The sequence below is a fragment of the Lithobates pipiens genome, unplaced genomic scaffold (genome assembly GCF_037356315.1).
Source record: "Lithobates pipiens isolate NorthernLeopardFrog02 unplaced genomic scaffold, aLitPip1_a1.2 Scaffold_22, whole genome shotgun sequence".
Lineage (NCBI taxonomy): Eukaryota > Metazoa > Chordata > Amphibia > Anura > Ranidae > Lithobates > Lithobates pipiens.
The window spans coordinates 5326277-5342921 of NW_027507784.1; the positions used below are offsets into that span (position 1 = coordinate 5326277).

Below are 16645 nucleotides of genomic sequence, written 5' to 3' on the forward strand. Positions count from 1 at the left end.
ACTCCCAACATCATTCCCTGGGAGATCCTGTGAGTTCAGATCATCGAGGAGCGCCCACTAGATCCAAAGAGGACCCAACGTGTCATGTGACTGGCCTGAAGACATCTTGAAAATTAAAATAAAGAAAAACATCTTGCAAGGGGGAACTCCGAGAGTGGAGGGGGCAAATGGGGGGGGCTGAGGGTATTTTGTGGAAAAGTCCCCTAGGATCTCCATGTGTAAGGGCAGGATGTGCACCAATTCAAACAGGAGGAACACCCAGGGGCAGACTGACAACTCATGGGGGCCCCGGGCAATAGGAGATAATGGGGCCCCCGGGCAATAGGAGATGATGGGGCCACCGGGCAATAAAAGATTATGGGGCCCCCGGGCAATAGGAGATTATGGGGCCCCCAGACAATAGGAGATTATGGGGCCCCCAGGCAATAGGAGATTATGGGGCCGCCAGGCAATAGGAGATTATGGGGCCCCCAGGCAATAGGAGATTATGGGGCCGCCAGGCAATAGGAGATTATGGGGCCCCCGGGCAATAGAAGATTATGGGGCTCCCGGGCAATAGAAGATTATAGGGCCACCGGGCAATAGAAGATTATGGGGCCCCCGGGCAATAGAAGATTATGGGGCTCCCGGGCAATAGGAGATTATAGGGCCCTGGGCAATAGAAGATTATGGGACCCCCAGGCAATAGAAGATTATAGGGCTCCTGGGAAATAGAAGATTATGGGGCCCCCAGGTAATAGAAGATTATGGGGCCCCCGGGCAATAGAAGATTATGGGGCTCCCGGGCAATAGGAGATTATAGGGCCCCTGGGCAATAGAAGATTATGGGGCCCCCAGGCAATAGAAGATTATGGGGCTCCCGGGCAATAGGAGATTATAGGGCCCCCGGGCAATAGAAGATTATGGGGCCCCCGGGCAATAGGAGATTATGGGGCTCCCGGGCAATAGAAGATTATAGGGCCCCTGGGCAATAGGAGATTATAGGGCCCCCGGGCAATAGGAGACTATAGGGCCCCCGGGCAATAGAAGACCATGGGGCCCCCGGGCAATAGAATATTATGAGGCCACACAGTATACAATCACACAGTACACACAAACATGTTTCTATTGGCTGAGAAGGTACTGGAGAGGTGGGGCAGCTATAATCTCAGGATTTTTAGACCAAAATGATGTCGGTAAGGGACATTTCAGAGACAAAAAAAAACACAGATTTTTACATACTGCCCCTGGTTTCACTGAGGCTGGAAACCCTGATGGGGCCCCCTGTAGCACAGGGGCCTTGGGCAGTGCCCGAGTGCCCGAATGGTCAGTCCGCCCCTAGGAACACCCGGTATGTGCTACTGAATTTTATTGAGCAATAAGGAAATGCTGAACAACCCTTCCCGTTATCTCTTACAAAAAAAAAAGAAAAAAAAAAGAAAGAAAAAAGTCAAATAAAATAGCATTTATTGCAGTAAAGTCTTTATAGAAGTCACGGCCTTTCTTCTCATTGTGGACATTTAATGTAGACAGAGTGGAATGACACCTACAAAATAACTCAACTTCTATAAACTCAAAACATTTCAATAGATAACTAGAGGTAATAAACACATTTAGGCGTGTTCAGTCTTTGTTGAGTTCATAGAATGGAAAAGTAAAGGACGTGTGTCTGTAAACCTCGGTGATCGGCATCAAAATGACCTTCTGAATTTTTACTTCCTTCTAAAATGACTTTTCATACGATAAGGTGGTGGAGCTGAAGCCATTGTGTCTCTGGTATCTCCGGTAAAGGAAGACTTTCCAGGAAGCCATCACTGCTGGGTCTGATTCTACTGGAAAAACAAGCACCATGTCTAAGCCCCTCGTAATCTTGCTGCTTTTGTGCAGCACATCGGTGGTGACCTTCACAGCCGGCCAAACACCAGGTATGTAACTTATTTAATATTCAAAGCGAGTGAACCTAAAATGTTTCTGGTGCAGTGCCGCATTTTGCAATGTCTCCAACCGGCTCACCTTTATATCTGTCCCTTGGATCCTCGGCTCAGGCTCTACATGGGAGCCCAACGTTTGGCTGGGTACAAGTGCAGTGATATTGAGGAAAATGATTGCCTTTTTGTCAAGATTCCACCAAATTGGTATTTCTTATGCCCCGTAGACACGAGCGGAAATTCCGCCAGCAAAAAGTCGGATGAGAGCTTTTGGCCAGAAATTGCGACCGTGTGTATGGCTCCATCAGACGGAATTTCCGCCAGCAAAAGATTGAGAGGAGGTTCTCTATTTTTCGTTCCTATTGGAAAATCGTTTGTCTGTACCAATTCCGACGTGCAAAATTCCTACACATGCTCGGAAATCATTCCAGGCAAGCTCGGAAGCATTGAACTTCATTTTCTCGGCTCATCGTCGTGTTGTACGTCACCGCGTTCTTGGCAAGCGAAAGTTCAGAGAACTTTTGTGTGACCACATGTATGCAAGCCAAGCTTGAGCGGAATTCCGTTGGAAAAACCATTCAAGATTTTTCCGGACGGAAAATCCGCTCGTGTGTACGGGGCATTACTGGTTAAGGGCAGGTCTAGGTGAAGTCAAAGAAGGTTCCCTAACGTCTGGGGACCTTGGATTGTGGGCTCCTTGAGGGTAGGGACCAATGTGAGTGTGCAATCTACAGGGATGGGGATAATTGTAGACACTCACTCAGGTTGAACTGGATGGACTGGTGTCTTTATTCATCCTTACAAGCTATGAAACTATGAAGCCTTATGAACTATTGAAGACTAATAACCCCCCTTAAAAAAACACCAAAAAAAAAAACTTTTTTTACCTTTTCTATTGACTCGAATTTAATGCACCGAAATGATGAATTTCCCCAGTTTTTGTCAAAATTTCAGAATAAAGGAAATTCTCATGTTCGTTTCTTATCTATCTCTGACCAGGTCAAGGTAAAAGCTCATCGACCTTGAAATGAAGTCATGCCTCTCGTTATTCTACTGTCAGATTGCAGAACTGCAGTGGGTGGCGTAGGCTCTGGCAATGGACAGGGAGTGCATGGCCTCTGGAAGCATGAGTTAAAGAGGAAGTAAACCCTGATGGGTGTTACTTCCTCTTTCATTCCCTGCAAAGGCAAAGCATAATGGACTACTATGCATCGCATCGCATCGCATTGCATAGTAGCCCATTATGTGTCACTTACCTGCCACAGGAGCCAGCGAAGTCGCCGCTGTCCCCTGTAGTCTGCCGCATCCATCTTCTCGGTGGGGTCTCGCAGCTCCGCCGCTGTCAATTGGGCGGAGCCGCGATGACGTCACTCCTGCGCATGCGCACAGGAGCCGACACGCGCGCCAGCTCCATTGTTGGAAATGCCGCGCTCAGTGCGCCTGCGCGCCGCTGTCTACGGCGCATGCGCTGTAGACAGCGGTGCCTGTCTTCGAGCAAATATCTCCTAAACCATATAGGTTTGGGAGATATTTCTTGGACCGACAGGTAAGCCTTAATCTAGGCTTACCTGTAGGTCAAAGTGGTTTGTAAGGGTTTACAACCACTTTAAGTAGAATGGGAAGGGGGTGGACCCTCATTCAAATGAGAGAAATGGAGAGCTGGGGAGGTCGGTCCCCCAAAAGATCCTCTAACAAAAACAAGGAAGGATGGACTATTGCGGCACTGGTTGGATTGCTATAAATTCAAATGATATAGTAGGTAAAGAAATAATTTTATTAATACACAATTGATAAAGACCAAAAAATATATATGATCAAATACATATTAAAAAATGCATGATGAACAGTCAATATATATCCCCAGTAGGGATGTGCTCGGTGTTCGTCTCGAACATCGGCCGTTCGTCTGTTCAGCGAATTCTGAACTCTGTGGGCCGTTCGCACCAAATCCGTGTGGCACGAATGCCCCACAATGCACTACGCCATCGCAGTGCATTGCTGGCTCATGATTGGCCAAGCATGTACTGTGACCCCGCATGCTTGGCCAATCACAGCGCCGGCAGCGAGGAGAGTCATAATTGAAGTCGTCAGTCTCTAAAGTTTCTGGGCCATTTACCACGGGAAACCCCCTAGACACAAATCGAGGAGAAGAAGGTAACGGTGAGCCCAATCAAACCAGCAGCTCCTTCCGGGGTTAGTGCTACAGTTACATAATAGGGGAGGTTGAAAAAAGACACAAGTCTATCAAGTCCAACCTATGTGTGTGATTATATGTCGGTATTACATTGTATATCTCTGTATGTTGTGGTCGTTCAGATGCTTATCTAATAGTTTCTTGAAACTATCGATGTCCCCCCCCCGCTGAGACCACCGCCTGTGGAAGGGAATTCCACATCCTTGCCGCTCTTACACTAAAGAACCCTCTAGTTTAAGCTTAAAATTTGACATAAAAAAGAACATGGGTCGTTTATTACAATGGACTAAATCTGTGTCCTGTGGTGCATGTTTAACCATTTACCTACCGGTCACTTACACCCCCTTCCTGCCAAGGCCATTTTTTCAGCTTTCAGCGCTGTCATACTTTGAATGACAATTACGCGGTCGTGCTACACTGTACCCATCTTCAATTTTTATAATTTTCTTCACACAAATAGAGCTTTCTTTTGGTGGTATTTAATCACTAAAGAAGAAAGATACCGGCGCACAAATATATATAATACGTGTGGGTGTGCTGCAGTCAAAACAAACCCCTTAATTTGGGTTAAAAAAATGATATGTAAAAATATGGACTGCGCCAACTTCACCAAAAAAATATTTAAATAATTATGTGGATATTTTTTTCTACAATGTGCTACTACACAATATATATATAAAATTAATACCACCAGTGCTATTCAATTAATAATTATTTACCAAAAAAATAAAATATAAAAATGTAATGAGTGCTATGATGTTAATCAATCACTCTCAGTGCTCAACTTGTAATAAGATCTATTATCAGTGACAATTCATGAATTAATATACCCAACATTAGTGACAATCCATAAATGCAAAAGTGGAAACAAGCAAACAATTCAAAAAAGTTGTAAAATAAATTAGCCCTCTGAGATCCCGACAGAATGTGTCCTATCGGACCGTTTTGTCGGATATTCCGACTGTGTGTGGTCTCCATCGGACTGTTTCCGTCGGAGTATCCGATGGACCAAGTTTTCCAACTTGTTGGTAAAATTTTCGGAAAAAATGCTCCGATAGGACATACTCCGATCATGTGTAGAGAATTCCGATCGGACAAAGTGCCATGCATGCTCAGATCAAATTCCTACATCAAAGCTATTGGCTACTAGCCTGAACGTATTCCCATCCTAACAAAATAACAAAATCGGATTTTCCGACAACTTAGTCCGACCGTGTGTATGCAACATCCGACGGACAACATCCGACGGACAAAATCCGACGGACAAAATCTGACGGATTTGGTTGTCGGAATGTTTGACCCGTGTGTACAAGGGCTTAGGCCGCGTACACACGAGAGGATTGTCCGCCCAACTTAGTCCGTTGAAACACATTTCAGCGGACAGTCCGCTCGTGTGTAGGCTTCAGCGGACTTTTTCAGCGGACAGTCTGCCGAACCAAGTCTTTCGGAATTTCCGTAATTTTGTCCGTCCAACTTTGTTTTCAGCAGACAGTCCGGCCGTGTGTATGCCAGTCCGCCGTACTTTTGAAATGAGCGGACTTTTCCCGCCCGGAGAAAAGTCCGCTCATTTCAAACGGGTCTCCAGGTAGGCGGGGCCCGCGAAGGAGACGTCGCTGGCCCCGCTGGCTGGTATGAACTTAAAGGGGAACCCCAACTCCGAAAAAAATCGGTGTGGGGGTCCCCCCCAAGTCCACAACAGACCCTTGTCCGAGCACGCTACCCGACCGGCCAGGAAAGGGGGGCCAGCGAGCGCCCCCCCTCCTGAGCCGTACCAAGCCGCGTGCCCTCAACATGGGGGGTGCCTTGGGGAAGGGGGGGCCTTGCGGCCCCCCCACCCCAAAGCACCTTGTCCCCATGTTGATGAGGACAAGGGCCTCTTCCCGACAACCCTGGCCGTTGGTTGTCGGGGTCTGCGGGCGGGGGGCTTATCGGAATCTGGGAGCCCCCTTTAAGAAGGGGGCCCCCGGATACCGGCCCCCCACCCTATGTGAATGAGTATGGGGCACAATGTACCCCTACCCATTCACCTGTAAAATAAAAGTACAAAAAAAACCACAACACACGAGATAAAATACTTTATTGCACAGCTCCGGGGGTCTTCCGTCTTCGGGGGTCTTCTCGCCGGACTCCTCCGCTATCTTCTTGTAGCTCTTTAACTAGCGGAGGAGCCCGGCTTTCTTCCTCGCCGCCGGCCTCTTCTCCCGACTTCAGGGGTCTTGTCCCCCTCTTCGGTTCTTCTGCCGGGCCACCGCACCTTCTTATAGCTCTTTTACAGGCGGTGGCCCGGTCTTCTGTCGCCGCCGTCGCCGCCTTCCATTCTTCTTCTTCTTCTTCTTCTCCAGGAGATGTTGCCTCGACGATCTCTCCTGCCGGAATGCCAGGGATGCGCTGCGCGGCCACTTATATAGGGACAAGGGGTGGTGTCACATGGCTTTATGTCACATGGGTTGGTCACATGGGTTGATGTCACATGGGGACTATGACATCGTAAGGGGGCGGGGTCACCATGTGACACCAACCCATGTGACATAAAGCCATGTGACACCGCTCCTTGTCCCTATATAAGTGGCCGCGCAGCGCGTCCCTGGCATTGCGGACGGAGAGATCGTCGAGGCAACATCTCCTGGAGAAGAAGAAGAAGAACAGAAGGCGGCGATGGCGGCGACAGAAGACCGGGCCACTGCCTGTAAAAGAGCTATAAGAAGGCGCGGTGGCCCGGCAGAAGAACCGAAGAGGGGGACAAGACCCCTGAAGTCGGGAGAAGAGGCCGGCGGCGAGGAAGAAAGCCGGGCTCCTCCGCTAGTTAAAGAGCTACAAGAAGATAGCGGAGGAGTCCGGCGAGAAGACCCCCGAAGACGGAAGACCCCGGAGCTGTGCAATAAATTATTTTATCTCGTGTGTTGTGTTTTTTTTGTACTTTTATTTTACAGGTGAATGGGTAGGGGTACATTGTACCCCATACTCATTCACATAGGGTGGGGGGCCGGTATCCGGGGGCCCCCTTATTAAAGGGGGCTCCCAGATTCCGATAAGCCCCCGGCCCGCAGACCCCGACAACCAACGGCCAGGGTTGTCGGGAAGAGGTCCTTGTCCTCATCAACATGGGGACAAGGTACTTTGTGGTGGGGGGGCCGCGCGGCCCCCCCTTCCCCAAGGCACCCCCCATGTTGAGGGCATGTGGCCTGGTACGGCTCAGGAGGGGGGGGGGGGGCGCTCGCTCGCCCCCCTTTCCTGGCCGGCCGGGTAGCGTGCTCGGACAAGTGTCTGTTGTGGACTTGGGGGGGACCCCCCACGCCGATTTTTTTCAGCGTTGGGGGTCCCCTTTAAGTCCATACCAGGCGGCGGGGTCAGCGACGTCTCCTTTGCGGGCCCCGCCTACCTGGAGACGCGCTCGAAATGAGCGGACTTTCCTCCTCGTGTGTGGGCGAGTCCGTTCATTTCAAAAGTAGGGTGGATAGTACGGCGGACTTAGTACGCCGTATTAGTCCGCTCAAAAAGTGCCGTGTGTGGGCAAGTAGCCCGTTCATTCAAAATTAGGACGAATTGTCTGTCAGACTGTCTGACGAACTAAGTTGGCCAAGACAGTCCGCCCGTGTGTACGCGGCCTAAGAATATAATTCCTTCAGTACAGTCCCGAATTAATCACTGCTGGGAAATAAATACATTGTAATAACTATTTTTTTCTCTGTCACTGATAGGCACTGATGCGGTGAAGAGGCGTAACTAGAAACATAAGGGCCCCAGTGCAAGAAATCATGAAGCCCCCCCCCCCCCCCCCCTGAAATAGCATGATTGTGATACTTTTTTTTTTTAGAGGGGTGGCAGCAGTGGTGTTAAGGAGGGGTGGCAGTGGTGATATTGAGGGGGTTGTACTTGAGGGTGGTGGCAGTAGTGATGTTGAGGTTGGTGGCAGCAGTGGTAATTAAGGGGGCATAGCAGCAGTGGTAGTTGATAGGGGGCGGCAGTGGTGGTACTTGGGGAGTGGCAGCGGTGGTACTTGATGAGGGGGGTGGCAGCGGTGGTACCTGAGGAGGGGTGGCAGCGGTGGTACTTGATGGGGGTGGCAACGGTGGTACTTGTGGGGAGTGGCAGTGGTGGTTCTTGATGGAGGGTGGCAGCGGTGGCACTTGATGGGGGGTGGCAGCGGTGGTACTTGTGGGGTTTGGCAGTAGTGGTACTTGATGGAGGGTGACAGCGGTGGCACTTGATGGGGGGTGGCAGCGGTGGTACTTGAGGTGAGGTGGCATCGGTGGTACTTGAGGGGGGATCGCACCCATGATTTCTGAGATGAGTTCTTGGTTTGAATCTAAGTTCAGGCCAAACATTCACTGTAATGCCGCGTACACACGACTGGACTTTTTGACGGACTAGGTCCAACGGTCTTCCCGATGGACTTTCGGCGGAGTTCCGACGGACATTCCAAATGAATGGACTTGGCCACACACAATCTCACCAAAGTCCGGCGGATTTGAATGTGATGACGTACGACTGGACTAGAATAAGGAAGTTCATAGCCAGTAGCCAATAGCTGCCCTAGCTTTGGTTTTGGTCCGTCGGACTAGCATACACACAAACGGATTCTCAATAGGAACTGGGTCCGGCGGAGTTCCGGCGGAAAAATTTGAAACATGTTCTATTTCTAAAGTCCATCAGATTTTTGGACAGCAAAGGTCCGATAGAGCCCACACACGATCGAATTGTCCGACGGATTCGTTCCGTCGGACCTTTGCTGCCAAAAAGTCCGGTCGTGTGTACGCTGCTTTAGAGCCTTAAATCTTAAACTTTAAAGGTATACAATAGACAATGTTTTTTTTTTTTTAATAATAAACATGTTATGCTTACCTGCTCTGTGTTATGGTTTTGCACAAAGCAGCCCAGATTCTCCTTTTCCCGGGTCCTTTGACAATGCTCTTGACCCCTCCCTCTTGCCGAGTGCATCCAACCAGGTGCATTCACCAGGCTCAGATATACGGAGCTGTGGCTTGACTTTGTCCCCTCCCTCTATCCTCATTTGGTTCACTGGCTTTGATTGACAGCAGCTAAAGAGGAGGGGGTGGAGGAGAGAGGTGTGTCACAACCAATAGTAGCATTTTGGAGACGTGGTGGCGGAACAACCTCTAACACTACTGCACCTTGTCCTGCATCCTTCAAAGCTGCAAGAAGAGTGACCCAATGGGCCGTGAAAGACAGGTAACGTCCCTGTCCATGCCTGCTGGACCATGAGCCAGCGGTAATATGCACCTTACCGCTGACCGCCCTGTCCAGCGAGGCAAGGACATTGCCTTCCACATACCGGTAGAGAACCGGAATCGCCTTCCGTGAGAAAAAGTGGCGTTTGGGGACCTGCCACTGAGGAACCGCACATTGTACAAACTCACGGAAGGGGGCTGAGTCTACCAACTGAAAAGGCAGTAGTTGAAGTGCTAGCAATTTAGCCAAGCTAGCATTCAACCGCTGGGCATGTGGATGGCTGGGAGTGAACTTCTTTCGCTGGTCCAGCAGCTGGGGCAGGGACATTTGCCTGCTATAATCGGATGTGGGTGTACTCCTAGCAGAGTGCCCGGAAGCACTTGGCTGTGACACACCTAATTGTACACCTTCATTCCTCTCAGAGCAGGTTTCAGAGAGGACTGAAGGTCTAGTGGGGTTGAAGATCCCAGCTGATGAGGAGCAAGGAGAGGTCTGCTTTGTTCTTTGGTGTGGGTCTTTGAGTTACACTTGCCAACGAGCTGCATGGCAGGTCAACATATGTCTGGTCAAGCATGTGTTGCCCAAGCGGCTGATGTTTTGGCCACGCGAGATACGCTTGAGACATATGTTGCAAATAGCAGTGGTGCGATCTGATGCACTCGTCTCAAAAAAGGCCCACACCAAAGAACTTTTAGAATAACGCGCAGAGGCAGCGCCCTGCGCAGGCGGAGCACTGCGGTGTGATTGAATTGGTGTGCTGCCCCTAAGATGGCCCCCGGAGGGCATCTTGCCTCGTTGGACATGTGCCTCCTCCTCCTCTCTCCTACCAGGCACCCACGTGGAGTCAGTGCCCTCATCATCCCCTCCCTCTTCATCGCTGGAGCAAACCTGGCAGTATGCTGCAGCTTGTGGAACATGACTGCCAGATTGCTGTCCTTCTTGAGCATCCCCTCTCTCTGCATTCACACTACTGCCTTCCTCTAGCTGAGTATCATCATCAGAGCCTACAAAACACTGGGCATCCTCCTGGAGCATGTACCCAACACTGTGCTCAAAGAGTTCAGGAGACTCCTCAGGAGGACGTGGTGGGTCTAGGGAAGGAGTCACTGATGATGACATTGAGAGGAGGGAAGACGATGCATTGGCAGCTGCTTTGCTAGTACCCTGAGCCTGGGTGAGAGAGGATGAGGAGGATGAAGAGGGCTTGGTCATCCACTCTACCAAGTCGTTGGAATGTTGCGGCTCAACATGTCCAGCTGCCGAAAAGAAGGACAAGCATGTCCCATGGCCACGTGCTGATGATGACGATGCACCGCGTCCACGACCAGCCCTGTTGTCTCTAGACACAGAGCCTGCTTGCCCTCTTTTATCGGCTCGCGCCTGTCTGCCTCTCCTTGCTGGCCTACCAGAGATGGTAATGGCCTGAAGGGAGATGGGAAAACCAGCAATTGGGTAGTGTATATTGTGCTGGAGGCACACACAACATCCACTAACTCCTGCAGATGGCAGATGGCTCAATTAGAGAAGAGCTATGTAGGTGGATATAACGGTGTATACTGTGGTCAGGGCACGCAGACAGCACGCACAATCTCCTACAACTGACTGCAAGCTCTATTTAAAAAGAGCAAGATAGCTAGCTTTATAGGTGGATATAGCGGTGTATACTGGGTTCAGGGCACGCAGACAGCACGCACAATCTCCTACAACCGACTGCAAGCTCTATTTAAAAAGCGCAAGATAGCTAGCTATATAGGTGGATATTTTTTTAATGATTTTCTGCTACCAAAACATACAAGAAATCAAAACTTTACAAACACAACATCAGTTACATTCCACTCATAACATAATCATATCACTTGGAATCACAACATCCGTGGAACTGTACAATTATATTTACATATCTTCAACACACTCATCACCTGAGGAAAAATCCAGAAGATGAGCTTCACCCCTGTTACTAGGCCTTGGTGAGGACCTAGACTCCACCACAGGTAGTGGGGCCCTTTTCTTCTTCTTTTTACTATGCTTCTTCTTGACCGTTACCCAGGTTACCTCACCTTTCTCATCTGATAACTCTTTAGGACACTTCTGAGTGCCCTTTACTGACACCTCCATCTCCTCCTCCCCGGTCTGGCTCTCACCCGCTGAGGAATCAGACGAGGAGGTGGCAGCTAAGCGACCACCAGATCGCTGCCTCCGAGGAAGGGGAGAGGTACCAGGAACTGGGGGACAAGATCCCTGCACCACTCCCCCGGAAGGGAGAGACTCAGAAGACATCACGGACCCAACCTTACTTATAGAAGCTTGAACTATACTATCAGGAGCCCGGGCTACATTCGTAGACCGAACCCCCTTCTCTTTCTGGGGCTCCTTAGGTTCCTTCTGAGTCCGGGGTTCCTCCTGCCCCCCCTGCCCAGACACGTTACTCTGCCCCTCCCCTCCAGATCTCCGCCCAGCTGGAGGTGGAGCAGCATTACCACCCGATCTACTGCCCGCTGCTGCTTCTCCCCTGTACGCCCTGGGGCATCTACTAAATGGATTCCCCATTTGACCACAGAGGTTGCAGTAGATCGGGCCACAAGACTCCCCTGAGTGCCCAAATTTGTTGCACTTGATGCACCGCACCACCGTGCAGTCTGACCTCAAGTGGGTTGGGCACCCACATCTAAAACAACGACGGGGTTGGCCTTGATAGAACACCAGGATCCTATCCCTTTCCAGGAAAGCACTACCTGGGACATGTGCAACCGTGTTGCCGGCCCTTTTTAACTTAATCCTAGTGTTCCATGCCCCAGACCACACCCCTCGTTCATCCAGGCATTTATTTAGAGGACACTGCAATTGGCCATGTCTTCCTAACCAAGTTGCAATGTCCTCTGGGGGCAGACTCTCATTTCTAACTAAGATTGTTATGTTCTTGATGTCCTCTTGTCTACTCAAAGGAATTATACGGAACCCTTTCCACGGATCCGTCCACCTGATTAGACCAAATGAAGTAATAAGAAGCTCCATGATTACCACATTCATGAAGCTTATGTCAAAATCAGGGGAACCCGATGGGTGGATTACTGCAAAAATTTCCCCAACCTTGATAGGATCATGTCCACAACCTGACCCCTTGTAGGGCATTGGCCACTCCCCTCCCACCTTAACTGTACAACCTTCCTACGTTTGCGTTCAGGACCACCCGTCCCCCTAGACCATGAATTTGCCCCGGAGGACTGATCAGCCAGGGGCACCCGAAAATTACCAGCCCCGAACTGATGGTACAGGTGGTCCAGCGCAACATTTGACCCTGCCACATTTGCGTAGGAACGTCTTTCCCCTAAGGCTGTTAGCAGCCTCACTTCCGGTGTACCCCTCAAAACAGGTTCAGGAAGAGGAGCCTCTATTGCTGGGACAGGTAGAGCATCCAGGGGCAACACAGAAACCCTCTCAGCTTGGGGACACCTACTCCCCCCCCCCACTAGACTGTTCCATTGGAGGGGCCTCCTCCTCTGAACTATAGAAGAGGGCGTTCCAATTCTCCTGCCAGACCACCTCTGTATAGGCCCCACAGGAATCCACTGGCACCTGTCCCTGCTCCCGTTGGGACCCTTCTAAACCTCGAATATAATCCATAGCAGGGCTGTCATCTCCTAGCTCCCCCATGGGACAATCTCCCCAAGCAGAAACCTGACCTGGTTCCAGACCATTAGATATTTCCATATCAGTCCCGCCGGCATTCTCCTGACAAGATGGAATACCGGAAGTCCCAGGTTTCACTGACCGAAGGGGCCTCCCGCGGTCAACCTCCACTTCTGCGATCTTCACTCCCGGCCTCGAACCATCCCCGCCAGGAACAGATCCGCCTAACGGAAGTGCGTCACCCGCTCTCATTGCACTCCTATTGGCTCCCCGCCCAACAGTACTGCCCTCCCTCCCGCGGGAAGACGGCGTTCTATTGTCGGCGGCCGCCATTACCAAGTCACCCGGAGCTTTGCTGCTAGCCTTCACTGCACCACCAACCACAGTGCCGGCCAAGCTGTCTTTGCTCTTCTCACTCCCTCCACATATTTTAACCCCCTTCCCCTTACCCTGGGTCCGGCTTGCAGCAGCGGCAGCCGACAACTCAGCTGACGGCGTGCCTTGCCTGCAATCACCGGCCGGGATCATTGGGGACTGTTTTGGTAAGTCCGGTTTTTCTTTATCTTCTACCAGTCTTGCTAGCTGTACCACAGGAATCTTCTCACATTTTTCCTTAAAGTCTTTCTTCTCCTTGCTATCCTTCTGATATTGTCTTCCTCCTGCATCACCGGGACCCAAACCGCCACCTGGGGTCACAGCCACACACACAGGCTGGCTCCCCTTAGGCTTACCTGGCCCCTCCACAGTACCATCGGGAACAGCATTCTTTGCCTTGGGGTTTCTTCTCCCATCACCGCTCTCCTCCACACTCCCATTTACCGGGGATGTCTCTTTCCTGGCCGGGATTGCAGCTACAGCTGGAGCCTCCACCAATATTGGGGTTACCGGCCTTTTTTCCTCCACTTCTGCTTCTCCATGGGTGTCCTCCATAGAGGGACCCTCCATCTCTCCTTCTGGCGCTGTAGTTGGGGTTAAACGCTGCTTGCGGCGTCTTACTGCTTGAGAGCCCTCATCGCACGCCACTTTCATAACTTTTTCTATACTCAACAGAAAGTCCTTTTCGCTTGAGGCACTTTCAATTAGATTTGATAAAAGCTCACCAAGCATATTACACTGCTTTTTCAGTCCATCTATGGCAGGTTTAAATTCTGATCTCTTCCTGATACCTGATCTGTCGCGTCTATTCCTCAGCCCGGCCAAAACTTTCATTTTTTCGCAGTAACAGCGAGAAGCCTTTACTATTAAGCTCTTGGCTTTCCTTTTCCTCTCCGCAGATTTCTCCATGTCTTCACCTGGCTGTCTCAGAGACCAGTCAACCAAGTCAAGCTGGTTTTCTGAGTACAGCCTCTCCTCCTTAACAAACTCCTGGAGTTTTAGGACACCATGCCTTTCCTCAGGCTGAGAAACAGCCACCTGGCCTGGGCTGACTGAAGCCATCAGCTCCCTCTCCTCCTCCACCACTCTGGAAGCTCTCACAGGTCAGAGCACGCAGCCAGCACACACAAGCTCCTACAACTGACTGCAAGCTCTATTTAAAAAGAGCAAGATAGCTAGCTATATAGGTGGATATAGCAGTGTATACTGGGTTCAGGGCAGGCAGACAGCACACACAAGCTCCTACAAGTGACTGCAAGCTCTATTTAAAAAGAGCAAGATAGCTAGCTATATAGGTGGATATAGTGGTGTATACTGCGGTCGGGGCACGCAGACAGCACACACAATCTCCTACAACTGACTGCAAGCTCTATTAAAAAAGAGAAATATAGCTAGCTATATAGGTGGATATAGCGGCGCATACTGGGTTCTGGGCACGCAGACAGCACGCACAATCTCCTACCACTAACTGCAAGCTCTATTAAAAAATAGAAATATAGCTAGCTATATAGGTGGATATAGCGGTGTATACTGCCGTCAGGGCACGCAGACAACAACCACTACAGAAGAGCAAGAATGAAAAATCGGCCGATAACGATCGGTGTATACTGTGTTGAAGGTACACAGAACACCCACTAACTCCTACAGACGCCAACACACTACACAAGGCCGCCGCGCTGGCGGCCTTATATAGTGTGGGGCGTGAGCTACACAGCCTGAGCTGAGCTACACAGCCTCCCGCTGGAGGGCTTCATTTTAAGGTAAATTTCACATAATGTGCTGCAAACCAACACATAATAACTAGAGCTGGGCTGAACACCCCCCCGTTCGATTTGCAGCAGAACTCCCAATCAGAGGAAATGTTCTAATCCAAACAGCGAACCCTATTGAAATCTATGGGAGCCAAACAGTAAAAATCAAAAAGTCCCCATTTTGAAGGCTTATATGCAAGTAATTGGCCATAAAAGGGGTATGGGTGTCGGAATACTGCCATGTGGCCAGGGAAGGGATAGATGAATGATAATTGTCAGGGATGGGCTAGAGTTAGGGGAACATGGGACCTACAGTGAATATCACATTTGCTTCAATCCCAAGTTCCTAAGCCCACATTTCAGACATCCAAACCAAACATACAAGTAACAATGAACCATTTCAATGTGTCTAATGATGTCCATTCATTTTATAATTTTTATTTTATTTTCTAGGTCCGTTTTCCATCACCACTCGTAAGTGTTTTATTCTTATAGCAAATCACAATGGTGGAAGTCCTGTGGATTATTTTATACTTGTACAAAATAATGTGATGATCATATCATTGATTGGTTGTTCTTGTTGTACATTATACATAGTAATGAGTAATCCATCCAACATTCTGTACACTTTTGTTCTTTTTTTGTCCCTCAAAACACATCTAGAGAAGTTTCCTAAAGAGAATATTGTAGAGGAAAGTGTGTTCTATACCTTTATGAAGACTCACATACCTTGCAGAGACCTCATGAAACCCACCAACCCTAGGTTGCTATAATAGGCCAGTGTCTACAAGACCCTGGAGTTGAACACTTGAGCCAACTCTTCCCTGCTCCTGCCAATTAGCTGATAAAACTGCCCTTCAGACATATGACCTAGAAGGATTCAAGAAGGAACAGCCCTGAGAATCAGGAAGAAGTTTCAGTGTTAAGGGTTAAACATTAGAAGTTGGCAAAGTGTTATGGTCAGGGAAGGGACAGGTGAATGATAAATGTTAGGGGTGGATTAAAGTTGGGGACCATGAGGGACTAGAGTTATTACTTAAATTTAGGTGAAGAGTTAAGTGTCGGAGTTAAGCATTGGGGTTCAAAGTAAAGGGTTACTTTCGGGATAAGGTCAGGGATGAAGTTTCAGTGTTAAATCGGGAGTAAATTCCCTTGGCTTTTTTTTTTACCTATAGGTAAGAATATAATAAGGCTTGCCTATAGGTACAGTAAATATCTCTTGTGAAGGCCCGGTAATGTTACCAGCGCCTGGGCTCTGAAGGAATGGCATACAGTGGGGATCGAAAGTGTGGGCAGCCCAGGTAAAAATGTGTATTAATGTGCATAACGAAGCCAAGGAAAGATGGGAAAATCTCCAAATGGCATCAAATTACAGATTAGACATTCTTATAATATGTCAAAAAAAGTTAGATTTTATTTCCATCATTTACACTTTCAAAATTACAATAAACAAAACAATGGCATCTGCAAAAGTTTGGGCACCCTGCAGAATTTATAGAATGCACTGCCCCCTTTGCAAAGCTGAGACCTGCCAGTGTCATGGATTGTTCTCAATCATCGTCTGGGAAGACCAGGTGATGTCAATCTCAAAGGTTTTAAAT

General features: G+C 49.3%; 1 protein-coding gene across 49 annotated transcripts in view; it reads left to right on the forward strand.

The window, feature by feature from the left end:
• Positions 1–1602: 1602 nt before the first annotated feature.
• Positions 1603–16645, forward strand: part of LOC144000334 (uromodulin-like) — a 205319-nt gene continuing 190276 nt past the window's right edge. For 41 of the 49 annotated variants that reach the window (XM_077494093.1, XM_077494094.1, XM_077494116.1 and 38 more), the window contains exons 1-2: positions 1607–1904; positions 15498–15518. In XM_077494093.1, the coding sequence (XP_077350219.1) occupies positions 1829–1904; positions 15498–15518 (97 nt within the window). In that variant the 5' untranslated portion in view covers positions 1607–1828. Of the gene's footprint in view, positions 1905–15497; positions 15519–16645 lie in introns of all 49 variants that reach the window. The other 8 variants (XM_077494079.1, XM_077494095.1, XM_077494108.1 and 5 more) reach the window with 4 other exon arrangements.